Below are 15461 nucleotides of genomic sequence, written 5' to 3'. Positions count from 1 at the left end.
TGAGACCCCGAGCAAAAAACGACTTCCTCTGCCTGCCGTGGCACTTTGGGATCATCTCCTGGAAGTGAGATTTTAATCTGGGTAGGAGCTAGAGATGCCAGTTTCCTACAGTGGCCCGGGGGCGAAGAGGACCAGAGGGGCAGTACCGGGATTAGGGGGGTGGAGCCCCGCTCAAGAAGCTCCGCCCCCAGGCATGACCTTTTTTTTTTTTTCCATTCCGGAACGCTTTTTCCCCCTCCCCACCATGTTTTCCTCCGGACTCTTTTGAGTCACGAGCACTTCCGGAATCTCCGGGCCACTTGGCGTGGTTGGCCTGCCAAAGCCAGGTCCTTGCGTCGCGTGCGCGGGCCCGGTTCCCTCGCGGTCTCGCGCGCCTCGGTTTCCCAGCCTCATGGCCGGGCTGACCCTATTTGTGGGCCGCCTCCCGCCCTCGGCCCGCAGTGAGCAGCTGGAGGAGCTGTTCAGTCAGGTGGGGCCGGTGAAGCAGTGCTTCGTGGTGACTGAGAAAGGTAGGGGGCGGGGCTGTCGAGGATAGGGCTGGGGTCCCCGGGAGCGGGAGCCGAGCGAGGACACCCTCCCAGACTTCCGCAAGCCAGATAATTCTGTACCCGCTCCTACGAGAAGGGGCTGGGCGTTGAGTTTCTTTTCTAAACCGACTCGGTTCTGGATGAGTCCATAGAGGTCCATTTCTGAAAGGCAAGGCATTGCCTCAGGGTTACATAGCGTTTACGTTCCGTTTCCTACGTGCGCTCACATACAAGATCTTATTTGGTAACAGTGTTAACATTTAATATTTAATACAGTTAACATTTAATAAAACATCAGTAAGGCTTATTGAGAGTCAACCGATTGCCAGGCACGGTGCTGAATTCCGCACGTGTTAATCTCATTTAGTTTTCTCAACAGTCTTGTTGGGGGGAGAGTCTTAACCCCATTTTACAGACAGTAATCTGGAGCTTAGGGAAAATTTGGTAACTTTAGTTGAAGTTCGTACAGCTTGTAAGTAGCGGATCCAGAATTTGATCACCCGACCTGGAGCTCCTAACCAGTATGTTACTCATTTACTCGTTTATTCATTCAAATAGTTTTTGAATGCCTGCTATGTACTGGGCACTGTTGTAGGTCCTGAGGATGCAGCGTGCACCAGACCAAGCCAAAAAACTTGCTCTTAAGTCTTCAAGATGGGGAAGACAGCCAATAAACAGGCAAGATATATAGTGGTTATGGTGGTAAATACTAAGGAGAAAAATAAGTCAGGAAGAAGGATAAGGAGTCTCTGTAAGTGAGTGTGGGGGAGGGGGTTGTAGAGGAGTGAGGAATGGCAGTTATCTATAGATAGAGTAGCCAGGGAAGGCCTGACTGAGGTGAAGGAGTGAACATGTGTCTCTCCAGGAGGAGGAGGCTAAGCAGAGGAAACAGCAAGCTCAGGAATACTGAAGAGGACTCTTGGTATACTGAAGGAATAGCAGGGAGAGCAGGGTGACCAGGGTAAGTGAGTGAAGGTAAGAGAATTAGGAAGTGAGATTCTAGGGAACCAGATCATGGAGGACCTAAAGGCCATTGCAAAGACTTTGGCTTTTACTCTGAGATGAGAAACTACTGGTTTTGAATAGGGAGCGGTAAGTATGATCTGGCTTACATTTTAAAAGATACTCTGAGGCTGCCGTTGGAGAATAGGACAGAAGCGGGGAGACCAAATAGTAGGCTTCTGCAATAATCCAGGTGAGAAATTATGGTGTTGGACCAGGATGGTAGCAGTGGAGGTGGTAAAAAGCGATTGGAATATGGATATTTTTGAAGGTAGAACCGAGAGGATTTGATGGCTCAGATGCAGGGTATGAAAAAAAGAGGAGTCAAGTCTGATTCCCAAGGCTTTTGGCTTGAGCCACTGGGGATATTTACTTGTGTAATACTGCTATGTGCCTCATATTCTGTGTGATGCTCATTGCATCACTATGAGAAAGGGTTGGCATGTATTGCAATGAGAGAGAATTGTAAGGGTTTTAATTGTAGAGAAGCATTCCTTCCTCTTACCTAGACTTCAAGGACACTCAAGATAGGCACCTGATGTTATATTTAGCTCCCTTCTGAGTCATCAGGCTGTCTCTGTAGGTGGCCACTTCTTTGCCTTTCAGCAGAACAACTGGTGGGAACTGGCATCTTGTGGACCCCCATTTCCCCCTATGGTATCTGAGTATGTGAGTAGGCAGGCTAACTCTGTGCTAATAATCCCTCCATCATTAGCTTGTATTTTGTTAATAACGAGATTGTCCACATGGCTCTGATTGCTGTACAAGCCATGACACCAGCCTGGTTCTTTGCCATTTTGAGTATAGATGTGGGTGAGTGAGAGAATGAGAGTGCTGTACAGCCGTGTTTCTTAAACTGCAGATCCTTACTTGTTAGTGGGTTTTGAGTGGGTCATGACAAGAATTTTTTAAATAGAAAGTATATGTATATATGGTAAAGGATTAATATTCATAATTTTAAAATATTTTATTTGATTTTTATCTGTTTAAATTTTTTAAGAGATTTTATTTATTTGTCAGAGAGAGAGAGAGAGAGCATGAGCAGGGGAGAGCGGCAGGCAGAGGGAGAAGCAGGTTCCCTGCAGAGCAAGGAGCCTGCTGCGGGACTGATCCCTGGGATCATGACCTGAGCTGAAGGCAGATGCATAACTCCTGAGCACCCCAGGCATCTGTAAAGATTTTATTTCTAAATAATCTGTACACCCAATGTGGGGCTCAAACTTATAACCCTAAGATCAAAATCGCATGCTGTACTGACTGAGCCAGCCAGGCATCCCTTTGGTTTTATATAAAGAATATATATGTGTATTGGGTTCTACTATAAGTTACATTCATTACTGTGGGTTGTCAAAACACTTTGAGAAACACTACTGTCCAGTGCTTGATGCTTTTGTTCCAGGGAAGAACAGGCATTGAATGGGAATTCTCTTTTGGGTCCTCAGAATATAGCTGAGGTGTAATCTTACCTTGTATCCTATGTATGTGGTCTAAATAAAACCAACAAACAAACAAAAAAACCCCACAAAACCCCCAAAACAAAAACAACTCTATTCCCTTTTTGAAAGACTATATACTTTTCTTTTCAGATAGTCAGGATGTGTTGGAAAGAGTGTTGCACTTACTGGGATGGGAAGGAGGGAGGGGAGGTGGGATGAGGTCTTAGTAGTGGTGACTTAACCTCTTGAAGATGGGAACAATTTCACAGGATGTTGTGAGGATTCAAGTAAAATGAGAGTACTTTGTGCAGACAAACAGTGAATGGCATTTGTTGTGAGTACATGCTTTTATTTTGGTGCTGAACCCCTTCACGTTTCTTTCTTTTTTTTTTTTAAAGATTTTATTTATTTATTTGACAGAGAGAGACACAGCGAGAGAGGGAACACAAGCAGGGGGAGTGGAAGAGGGAGAAGCAGGCTTCCCGCGGAGCAGGGAGCCTGATGTGGGGCTCCATCCCAGGACCCTGGGATCATGACCTGAGCCGAAGGCAGATGCTTAACCCACTGAGCCACCCAGGGCCTCCCCCACCCCCCTTCACGTTTCAACTGCTTTGTTTTTGGTTGTACTGATCAGGAAGGGCCCTGACTTTTCTTGTTCTGATTTCTTTTTTTTTTTTTTTTTTTAAAGATTTTATTTATTCATAAGAGACAGAGAGAGAGAGAGAGGCAGGCTCCCCGCCGAGCAGGGAGCCTAATGCGGAACTCGATCCCAGGACCCTGGGATCACGACCTGAGCCGAAGGCAGACGCCCAACCATCTGAGCCACCCAGGCACCCTCTTGTTCTGATTTCTGACAGTGAGTGGGCAGGCTTTTGTGAGGAGTCCCAAGAGAAAAACCTTGATCTCCAGATCACAGTATGCCTTCATAGTGCAAAGTATCAGCTTTAACCATTTATGTGGATCAGCGTCATGTATTTGAGGGCTTGTACCCTGAAGTAGGTTCGAGGGTAGTTGAAAAAGAAGCGGAGCATGTGAGCTGTGTTTCTTCTTTGGGTAGTAGGCAGACTACCTGGTCTTTTCCTTTTTGATGCAGTAAATGACTTAAACATTTTACTACACAAAAACGTTAAATCAAAAAAAGCATACCAAAAAGGGCAAAGGTGAGTTATAGTTTTTATTTGCAACCATTCATCTGCTTGGTCTTCATATTCTTCTCTGTGGCCTTTATATTGGTGGAGTCCCGTGGAAAGAACATGGGACTAGTAATGAGGAATTAATTCAGCTACAAACACCCTGGTGCATTAACCAGTTCACCTACTTTCCTCTGTCTCAAATTATTCATTTGGAAAGAAAGGATGATAATATTCACTTTACCTACCTTAGTGTGTTCTGAAGATGAAAGTGAGGTAAGAGATTTACAGCTTTGTAAAGGTTAAGTTTGATATTGATTGCTAAGGTTTGGTAATAATGGTAATAGTATCTGCAGGCTCCCGAAGCAATGTTTATTGTTTATTGAGGTTCTTTTGTCAGGACCTCAGGCATTCATTTCTGATCTGCTTCATTATTGCATTGCAGTTTTCAAAGCTACTATACTTACCTTTCCCACCTTCTCTGGTGATGTTCCATTCTATTTGATGTTGAATTCTTCTTTAGGGATATAATGGGTATCATGGGTCCTCCATATTCTCAAGATTATCAGGAAACGAGGAAGAAGAGCTAACAGTGAAGACACCAAATTAGAAGAGGAAGCCTAACAATTTCTGAGCAAAGTGGGGAAGGGGCCACTGATGCCAACTTTGTTTGTATCCCTCCTGAGAATTTTGGCAAACTGATAATAGGATGGTCTGGCAGTATATCTGCTAGTTAGGACTTTGAGAATTTACTGGTTCTTTTTTTTTTTTAAAAAGAGAGAGTTTACTGTTTTAGGGCTCTTGGCTTACAGTTCTCCCCCTCATCCTTCACTCTTCAGGGAGTAAGGCATGTCGAGGCTTTGGCTATGTCACTTTTTCTATGCTGGAAGATGTTCAGAGGGCCCTCAAGGAGATTACCACCTTTGAAGGCTGTAAGATCAACGTGACTATTGCCAAGAAAAAACAGAGGAACAAGTTCAAGGAAAAGGTGGAAAATGGTGAGTTTCTAGTAAGGAATTTTCCCTCAGGGTGAGGAAGGGGAGGAGGGGGAGGGAGGATAGGGGATAGCTTCTAAATTTAAAACTTCCTTTTGATGTCCAAAATCATCTAATGTATTTTATTACTCATTTTTGTCTTTTATTTAATTCTAACTTTGGAAATCTGGTGGTTCTGGGTTGTCATACTTAACCCTGTGAGAAATGCCTTTTTTTGCTAGTAGCTTCTTTCCTGTGATGTTCTGGGCCTAGAGGCTGGATCACAGACTTATTTTATTGCCTCTTATTTTTTAGAAAATTCAGAACCCCCAAAGAAGGAAGTGAAGCCTAAAAAACCCAAAGTGGCAGATAAGAAAGCCAGATTAATTATTCGGAATCTGAGCTTTAAGGTGAGTGACAGAGAACACTAACATGACCTGTTCTGAAGGCTGTTTGGTGCTCACTGGTGGAGCTCCTCACCAGGATGGTATAATTGGACATGATTCCTTCCAGGCGTGAATCTTAGCTTTGTTGAATACAGAAAATGGGCCTGGATAAACAATTAATTAAGGATAGTAAGTGTGAAGATGCCTTCCTTTTGGGACACTACAGCTGAGATAGGGAGGGGAGGAAGAGCTCTTTGATATGTCTTCTTTGTCTGTTAGATCCAAAGCAAGATGTCTTCTGTTTAGAAATGTTTGATGTCCTAGTCTCAAAAGTAAAAAAGGAGTGAAAGTATTCAAGTTCTTTGTAATGAACTAATTTAATGGTTGATGTTTCATGTTTATTTTCTGTGATAATATCTTTTCACGTTTGGCATCAGTGTTCAGAAGATGACTTGAAGACAGTATTTGCTCAATATGGAGCTGTCCTGGAAGTAAACATCCCCCGGAAGCCAGGTACTAGCAAACCCTCGTTTGTTGTGGATTAGATTAAGATTATTTAACATAATGGTGTTTTTCCATTTCATCCTTGAACTAACCGATATTTGAAATAAAAATACAGGGGCACCTGGGTGGATCAGTTGGTTGAACGTCCAACTCTTGATTTCAGCTCAGGTCACGATCTTAAGGTTGTGGGATCCAGCCCCCTGTGGGGCTCACATTCAGCACGGAGTCTGCTTGTCCCTCTCCCTCTGTCCCTTCCCCCCACTGTGCATGCGCTCTCTCTCTCTCTCTCTCAAATAAATAAAATCTTTTAAACAGAATAGAAATACAAGGTTCATGTCATACTCTTTGTGAGCCCCAGATGATATGATATATTTAAAGTATCAGGCACAGTGCTTGACACATAACAAAAACTCAGAAATAGTACTTATTCCCCCAATGGCATTTTTAGTTAGATCTCAGAACTAGTTTTAGAAGACAAGTTATAGTTTTGAGAAAATGCATTTGCTCTCTGCAAGCTTGACTCAGGGTATCCTCAGCAGGAGGACAAAAGCTATTGCTTTGGGCAAGGGGCTGACTGGTTGGCAGGGCTTGGGTCATCCTGCCAGCCCAGGTTGCTGTAATGTCCTTCTTGGTGTTCGTTGGCTCCCCACCTGCTACCTCTAACTTCTTTGTACATTTGCACACAGATGGAAAGATGCGTGGTTTTGCTTTTGTCCAGTTCAAAAACCTTCTAGAAGCAGGAAAAGCTCTCAAAAGCATGAACATGAAAGAGATAAAAGGTGAGTTTTCTGTACCCCTACCGTTCACCCAGATATTTCTGGTGTTTGGTGAATTAGCACAGTAACCCACTTTCTACATTTTCAAAACGTGTTTGAATTGTTGAGTCTTACTGATAATATAGAAGCTGTTTGGTGAAATATTCCTAGTGCTTGATCTTAGGGTTAAACTTGAAAGAACGCATGCCATTATTCGCTTTACTTTATTTGGGAGATGAGTATGCATTTAAATCCTTAATGAAAAAATGTCCCTAAAATAATCACTGATAGATGCAGGTTGCTGTCCGGGGGCTGTGGGTTTTGCAGGTTTCTCTGTCTTGGTTGTGGTCACTCTTCAGCACCCTTCAGCTCCTGTGAGCTGTTAAACTGGCTGTGTTCATTTATTAGATACTAAAGAAGGGCTTGGTTTGGAGACTTTGTAATTTCTGTGCAGAGTGCAGATTATTCCAGAGCACTTGTTTTGCCTCTTGCTGAGTCTAACTAGAGACTTGTCTAACTGGAAACACTGTTCCCATTCTTTCTTTCTTTACCTTTTTACTCTCTCTTACCCCAGGTGTGGGGGCTGTTGTAGAAAGGCAAAATAACTGTTTACATTGATTAAAAAGTGTAAGGGTTAAAAACGGTAGGCTACTCTGAGCTTTATTTCAGGACCAACATTCTCTGAATTAGCAGTTTCTTTTGTCTGTTTTGGTTCTGTCACTGTCTTGGATGAATAGGAAGTCATTTACAAGAGACTTTAAAAAGAGGAAGACCTTTCTGATGCTACTTTTCTATCTGACAGGGCGGACAGTAGCTGTGGATTGGGCCGTGGCAAAGGATAAATATAAAAATACACAGTCTGCCTCTGCCCCAGGTAAGATGTGGTGATATTGAGTAGGAGGGGTTGTATGTCCTGGGGTGGGTGTGGAAACAGCTCTACCTACGGTAAAATTATAAGGGAACTTGCTTCTCAGTAAGAATACTGGGTTAAAGATACCAAAAGCACAAGATGAACGGAAAGAATAAGACTGGGGATTAAGAGAAACTCTGAGTTCCTGTGGGCTCAGAAGTGAGCCCAGAGCTGTTTGTCGATTCATGTTGTACCATCTGGTGATCTGGTCTCAAAACATAGGGTCTTTTGAGTCTAAGCCCACTCCTGGGTGTGAATGTGAATGAGGAGTGGGACCTGAGTTCATTGTCCCCTCTGCTGCCTGTCCTTTCCCACTTCTCATAAAATGATGGAATATTAAGAATAGGGAAACTTAAAACTTGAGGTTTTTTTTAGAAAGCAGGTGGCTTTTAAGCCACCAGGAGCTCCGAGAACAGAACTCACCGGGGTGAAAGTTCATGGCCGGGCCCCAGAGTGAACACGGTGCTGGCTGTGGCGTACAGGGGGGTGTACAGCAGGGCGTACAGGGGGGTGTACAGCGGGGCATACAGCGGGGCGTACAGTATGGTGTACAGCGGGGTGTACTGTGGGGTGTACAGCAGGGCGTACAGCGGGGTGTACAGCGGGGCGTACAGCGGGTGTACAGCGGGGCGTACAGCGGGGTGTACAGTATGGTGTACAGCGGGGTGTACTGTGGGGTGTACAGCGGGGCGTACAGTATGGTGTACAGCGGGGCGTACAGCGGGGTGTACAGCGGGGCGTACAGCGGGGCGTACAGTATGGTGTACAGCGGGGCGTACTGTGGGGTGTACAGCAGGGCGTACAGCGGGGTGTACAGCGGGGCATACAGCGGGGCGTACAGTATGGTGTACAGCGGGGCGTACAGCGGGGCGTACAGTATGGTGTACAGCGGGGCGTACAGTATGGTGTACAGCGGGGCGTACAGCGGGGCGTACAGTATGGTGTACAGCGGGGTGTACTGTGGGGTGTACAGCAGGGCGTACAGCGGGGTGTACAGCGGGGCATACAGCGGGGCGTACAGTATGGTGTACAGCGGGGCGTACAGCGGGGCGTACAGTATGGTGTACAGCGGGGTGTACAGCGGGGTGTACAGCGGGGCGTACAGTATGGTGTACAGCGGGGCATACAGCGGGGCGTACAGTATGGTGTACAGCGGGGCATACAGTATGGTGTACAGCGGGGTGTACAGCGGGGCGTACAGTATGGTGTACAGCGGGGCGTACAGCGGGGCGTACAGTATGGTGTACAGCGGGGTGTACAGCGGGGCGTACAGCGGGGTGTACAGCGGGGTGTACAGTATGGTGTACAGCGGGGTGTACAGCGGGGCGTACAGTATGGTGTACAGCGGGGCGTACAGTATGGTGTACAGCGGGGTGTACAGCGGGGCGTACAGCGGGGCGTACAGTATGGTGTACAGCGGGGCGTACAGCGGGGCGTACAGTATGGTGTACAGCGGGGTGTACAGCGGGGTGTACAGTATGGTGTACAGCGGGGTGTACAGCGGGGCGTACAGTATGGTGTACAGCGGGGCGTACAGCGGGGCGTACAGTATGGTGTACAGCGGGGTGTACAGCGGGGTGTACAGCGGGGCGTACAGTGGGGCGTACAGTATGGTGTACAGCGGGGTGTACAGCGGGGTGTACAGTATGGTGTACAGCGGGGTGTACAGCGGGGTGTACAGCGGGGCGTACAGTATGGTGTACAGCGGGGCGTACAGTGGGGCGTACAGTATGGTGTACAGCGGGGTGTACAGCGGGGCGTACAGCGGGGCGTACAGTATGGTGTACAGCGGGGCGTACAGTATGGTGTACAGCGGGGTGTACAGCGGGGCGTACAGCGGGGTGTACAGCGGGGCGTACAGCGGGGCGTACAGTATGGTGTACAGCGGGGCGTACAGCGGGGCGTACAGTATGGTGTACAGCGGGGCGTACAGTATGGTGTACAGCGGGGTGTACAGCAGGGCGTACAGCGGGGTGTACAGCAGGGCGTACAGCAGGGCGTACAGTATGGTGTACAGCGGGGTGTACAGCGGGGCGTACAGCGGGGTGTACAGCGGGGCGTACAGTATGGTGTACAGCGGGGCGTATAGTATGGTGTACAGCGGGGTGTACAGCGGGGCGTACAGCGGGGCGTACAGCGGGGCGTACAGCGGGGCGTACAGTATGGTGTACAGCGGGGCGTACAGCGGGGCGTACAGCGGGGCGTACAGTATGGTGTACAGCGGGGCGTACAGCGGGGCGTACAGCGGGGTGTACAGCGGGGCGTACAGCGGGGTGTACAGCAGGGCGTACAGCGGGGCGTACAGTATGGTGTACAGCGGGGCGTACAGCGGGGTGTACAGCGGCAGGCTGTTTGCAGAGGCTCAGTTGCTACCTCTCTCATTCGGACGAATGGGACGGGCTTCCAGGGAATCTCAGTGATGAGGGCTTTTTGTTGTTTTTGCTTTTTTCCCCCTCATACTTCCTCTTACATGCAGTAGGAAAAATACTGAGAAAAATAGTTAAAGTCCTAGTCCTAGTCCCAGTGAACTAGGAACTTGGGGTATTAAGTTAATCTTGTCCAAGTTAATCTTGGATTCTGAATGAATTCCTAACTTTCTTTACCTCCGTGTATAGGTGAGGAGAAGAGGCCTGAACCTAAACATCAGGAATTAGATAAAGAGAATGGCAGGGAAGAAGAGGATACAGAAGAGGAAGAGGAAGAAAAGGATGACACAGAAGAGGAAGAAGAGGAAGAGGAGGAGGGGGAAGAGAATAAAAAATCAAGGGTGACCAAGCCTGCACAGATTCAAAAGAGGTAAGCAGCTCATCTTGTTCCGAGACAATAGACGCAGAGCTAGGCTTGTCTCTGGGAGGAACAGTGATGTCTTCCCTGCCCCCATCACGGCAGAGGCGACATGTGTAGTGACCGTGGACAGACCGCTCTGACAGCCCAGATTCTTAGTTCTGACTGTGCCATTGCAGAGCAGTCCGGAAGGCCGCACCTGCAGAGAGCAGTGAGGAGGAGCATTCTGACGACGACAGCGACCTAGAGGAAAGAGAGAGTATTGATGGCGGGGAGGAACTGGCTCAGAGTGATACCAACAGTGAAGAGCAAGACGACAAAGGTTTGCCTGGGATCTTTGTGGACACCTTTATGTTTAAAACCAGTTACTGACAGATGTGCATCAGTTCAGCACACAACTCTTTTTAAATAGGGCCCTAAGGTGTTCTGTCAGTGCTGGAAAGGATATCTTTGTATTCCTTCTCAAGGTTTTTGTTTTGTCTTTTAAATATGTTTGGAATAGTATTTGAGGGTTAAGATTCTCAGGGAATTTAAAACCTGGCTTAATGCCGAGGCACTACTTCTCTTGCTTATCCAAGATGAATGAATAACTGGATAAGCAGGATATTGTATCCTAACACCAAGTGGATTTTAAACAACTCTTATGAGTTGAGATGGGGATAAAGGACCCCTTGGGGCATTTTGGAAAACTGTAATCAAACCCTGTTGCTCCCTTTATAAAGATTGTTGGGCATAAATTCAACTCATTTATTGAGGGAGGCTGGTCATTACAGAATGAGGAATGGTCAATAACTGGTTCTTTAGTTTAAGTCTGGCATGTTGGTTTGGCCGTATAAAAAATCTGAGGAAATAAGCTTTTTCCATGATGAGAGAATGGTAGACACCTTAGAATCAAAGAAGCTTCTATACTGATGGGACTATGAGACCTTGCATCTAATAACCAGCTTCATCTGTCTCTTACCATTTCTTTACCTTGAAAAAATTATTGATTCAATACATAATAATGGCAGAAAACTAAAAAGGATAGTGCAGGAGAGTAATATAGAAAGAAAAGTTCCTCACCACTCCCCCCAAGAGTTCCTCAAAGTAACCACTGCTGTTTCTTTCATATTCTTTCAGAAATTTTTTATGCATATGTAAGCATATATATCTATTTTTAAAAACAGTGAGTCTTCCTTGTACCCAGGTCTTCAGCTACTTAGGACCCCTCCCCAGAGACAACCAATGTTAAAAGTTTCTTGTGTATCTATCTTAATGCTTTTATTATTTTTTTAAAAGATTTTTTAAATTTATTTGACAGAGAGAGACACAGCAAGAGAGGGAACACAAGCAGGGGGAGTGGGAGAGGGAGAAGCAGGCTCCCCACTGAGCAGGGAGCCCGATGCGGGGCTCGATCCCAGGACCCTGGGATCATGACCTGAGCCGAAGGCAGACGCTTAATGACTGAGCCACCCAGGCGCCCCATATCTTAATACTTTTATAAGCAAAAACACGTGCATGCACACACATGTCAAATACAGTGTATGTTTGTGTGTGTGAATGTGTATTTTTTTTTCCTCAAATGTTCTTAATGTTTAGACTGTCACAACAGTATATATGAATGTCTTTTGTCCCACACCCTTACCACATCACATTTCATCCTTTTTTTTGGTTGTTGCCAATCTGTTGGAATAAAAAATAGTATCTTATTCCTGGTGCTATGTTTTTCTTGAGTAAATTTGGGCATCTTTTCATGTATTTAGTTGTATGTCCTTTGTTCACTTTTAATTTTGTTTTTTCTTATTCACTTATGCAAGGTTTTTATATATCTAAGAAGTTAGCCCCTTGTCATATGGGTTGTACTAAGTCTTTTTCAGTTTGTTGTTTTCTCTTTTTACTTTAGATGTGCAAGTCTCAAAGAAAAAGAAGAGGAAATTACCCTCTGACGTGAACGAAGGGAAGACTGTTTTTATCAGGTATGCCTTTGTTTTTTTTTTTTTTTAAAGATTTTATTTATTTATTTGAGAGAGAGAGAATGAGAGAGAGCACATGAGAGGGGTTAGGGTCAGAGGGAGAAGCAGGCTCCCCGCCGAGCAGGGAGCCCGATGCGGGACTCGATCCCGGGACTCCAGGATCATGACCTGAGCCGAAGGCAGTCGCTCAACCAACTGAGCCACCCAGGCGCCCCTATCAGGTATGCCTTTGTACCTTAAGATCTGCTGTTTATGTTGCCCTCACAGGTTTTTCTTTTCTCCTTTTTTCCTTTCTTCTTTCTCTCTCTCTTTATTTTTGTAAAGATTTTATTTTTAAGTAAGCCCTACACCCAGTGTGGGGCTCAAACTCACAACCCTGAGATCAAGAGTTGCATGCTCCACTGACTGAGCCGGCCAGTCGCCCCACTCTTTTTTTTCCCCCCCGGTACTAATTCTGTTAGGTAGGCCAGAAAATTAGATGCCTTTAAGACCATGAATACATCTGGCCCTAGGAACATAGCAAACAGTGAGAATATAGGAGAATCAGAACTGCACACAGAAGATAAAGAGCAGGGGTCTCCAGATTTTGTCCTCATTTACATTTCCTTCTTTGTAATCGGAGTAGCATCATTTGGAATAAATCAGTTCTTCAACTATTAGAAACATCTTGCTTCTGGCTTTTGTTTTAGGGGAAGTGCTGGGGAGGGGTGATACCACTTGTCCCAGGTAATTTTTCTCTATGCCTAACTTACCTTTTAAAGTAGTGTCCAGAATAAAATAAGGCATCCCATTTGTTTCCAGGAAATCTTAAGGAGGGAGTCAGGTGGAGATGGGTTTTATTCCATGTTGCCATTGCCGTTTTAGTCCTACTGACTGTGGTACATTGGCCGTTTCATAGAGCCAGGATATCTTTAGGATACCTCAGGCATGCCTTCTTGTCCTTTCTTTCTTTCTTTCTTTTTTTTAAAAGATTTTATTTATTTATCTGAGAGAGAGAGAGAGCGCACAAGCAGGGGGAGGGGCAGACGGAGAGGGAGAAGCAGGCTCCCTGCTTTATCCCCATCTCAACCCAATGTGGGGCTCCATCCCAGGACCCTGGGATCATGACCTGAGCCGAAGGCAGATGCTTAACCAACTGAGCCACTCAGGCGCCCCCTTTCTTGTCCTTTCTTAAGTGCCACTGTGCTAGGGCTATTTGGGTCTTATTTTAAAGATGTGTATTTTATCTTCTTCTATAGTCTTTTAAGATTGTTTTTATTATACAAGTAACTTATGCTTATTGTAGGAAATTTAGGAAATAAATGAGCAAAAAGACACAAAATATTAACCTTAATGATTGCTCAGAGAACACCCGCACACATGCCCATATCATAGCTGTTTACAAAGATGAGTTTAGCCTTCATAAGCTGCGCTGTAGCCCATTTTCTTCCTTCACGGCTTGTCTCTTCATAATTGTTCTTATTGTGTTGTTTGGAATGGCCATATAAATAATTCTGTATTTGTAGAGGATGCTGTTTAATAGGAAGGAGGAAATGTCACCATTCCTTACTATTTCTACATCTTTTAATGAAACTTAGGAAAATAAAGGATGGGAGAGAGAAAACTATACACAATGAGACAAATTAGAAGAAGTGACATGGCTAGGATATGTCTTATTGCAGAACATTTTTTTGTTTCGGTTACTTCATAAGATGGAATTGTTTATGGGGTTGTTAACTGAATATAGAGAAGAAAAATTGTAAATATTTATCGGGGACCATTTTTTTGTTTCTTGTTTTTACCCTGGAAGGATGTGCATAGCTGGGGAAATGAAAGATCTTTATAATGTATTGAAATTTGGTAGAACAAAATCTTCTAACATCTTTTAATCCCATCAAGAGAAATAAGTGCTTTTCTTGTTTTGCACTTAGCTAGTAAACTTTACTGTGTTTGCTTTTGAGTTATTATTTTGAAGGATTTTCTGGCTTTTGTAAAGTTTTAACTGAAACCTGGATTTCACAGCAACACAGAAAGGAAAATGGGTAATCAAGAGAGACAGATGGACACATGTACACACTTGACTTTTCTCATCAGCCTGCTGTGAATCTTCTGTTTGTAATAAGAGAAACTAATTTTGGCCAATGTAAATGAAGAAGCGGGTTTGTTGGATGAACATTGGGTGGTTCACAGGATCAAAGCTGTCGAAGAGTAAACCTTAAGAAGGAGATGAAAATCTGGGATGTTTTGGGCCCCAGCTGTAGGAGGCTGTGGGTCTTTTCTCTGGGAACACTTACTGCCTTTTTTTTTTCCTTCTCAAGGCATAACATATATTCTGTAAAGTGCATTAATCTAAATGTACAGCTCAGTGAAATTTTTCGTGCGTATATACCCATGTAACCACCACCCAGATCAAGATATAGGACATTTTCAGATTTCTGCTTCCCAGAAGTTTCCTTTGGGTGGGGTATTGCTATTTTGAAATGAAACTGCATCAACAGCTTCTGGCCTTTGTGTATGTCTGTTCAAGTTTTCAATTCCTGGGGGAGAGAATCTGATTGACATAGAAAGGCTAGTCAGTTATGGATGAGGGGCAGAGTCACACGTCAGAGGCTGGGCCACTGGGGGCCTCCCCTATGTATTGGTACTATACCTGAACCCCAGAGGGTGGTCATGAGCAAGAGTACCACTCCACTTGGTGTCTTACTCACCTTGTACTAGAACACAGGATCTCACTTTGGTAATTGACTTTTCTTGTGACTTGACTATCTTCCGTAGAAACCTGTCTTTTGACTCAGAGGAAGAAGAACTCGGGGAGCTCCTCCAGCAATTTGGAGATCTTAAATATGTCCGTATTGTCTTGCATCCAGACACAGAGCATTCTAAAGGTACTTGTTGTCAGCTTGTTAGGCCCTAAAAAGGTGGAGACTGCTGCCATGGACACTGACTAGGTTACTTGAGAGCATAATGTGTGTCATTCTGAGGGGTCTACAGTCCATCCAGCCCAGGTTTCTGTGGTCCATAGAAGCACCAAGGACATTCTGAGGTTGTCTTCCAAGATATCAAACTCAGCATCTTTAATGGTGCTGCCAGCCACAATTTTGTCTAAGCTTTTTAAGCCCTTG

General features: G+C 45.1%; 1 protein-coding gene across 6 annotated transcripts in view; it reads left to right on the top strand.

The window, feature by feature from the left end:
- Positions 1-260: 260 nt before the first annotated feature.
- The window catches only part of RBM28 (RNA binding motif protein 28), a 32010-nt gene continuing 16809 nt past the window's right edge, over positions 261-15461 (top strand). The window contains exons 1-10 of one of the 6 annotated variants that reach the window (XM_078059540.1): positions 261-509; positions 4935-5093; positions 5385-5479; positions 5893-5968; positions 6646-6738; positions 7517-7588; positions 10240-10420; positions 10588-10730; positions 12291-12363; positions 15115-15224. In XM_078059540.1, the coding sequence (XP_077915666.1) occupies positions 392-509; positions 4935-5093; positions 5385-5479; positions 5893-5968; positions 6646-6738; positions 7517-7588; positions 10240-10420; positions 10588-10730; positions 12291-12363; positions 15115-15224 (1120 nt within the window). In that variant the 5' untranslated portion in view covers positions 261-391. Of the gene's footprint in view, positions 510-1004; positions 1049-1454; positions 1620-4934; positions 5094-5384; positions 5480-5892; positions 5969-6645; positions 6739-7516; positions 7589-10239; positions 10421-10587; positions 10731-12290; positions 12364-15114; positions 15225-15461 lie in introns of those variants that run through there. The other 5 variants (XM_036089305.2, XM_078059537.1, XM_078059539.1 and 2 more) reach the window with 5 other exon arrangements.

This window comes from Halichoerus grypus, chromosome 12, assembly GCF_964656455.1.
Source record: "Halichoerus grypus chromosome 12, mHalGry1.hap1.1, whole genome shotgun sequence".
Lineage (NCBI taxonomy): Eukaryota > Metazoa > Chordata > Mammalia > Carnivora > Phocidae > Halichoerus > Halichoerus grypus.
Note: the sequence above shows the minus strand (reverse complement) of the source record. Positions and strands in the feature narration are given on the sequence as shown.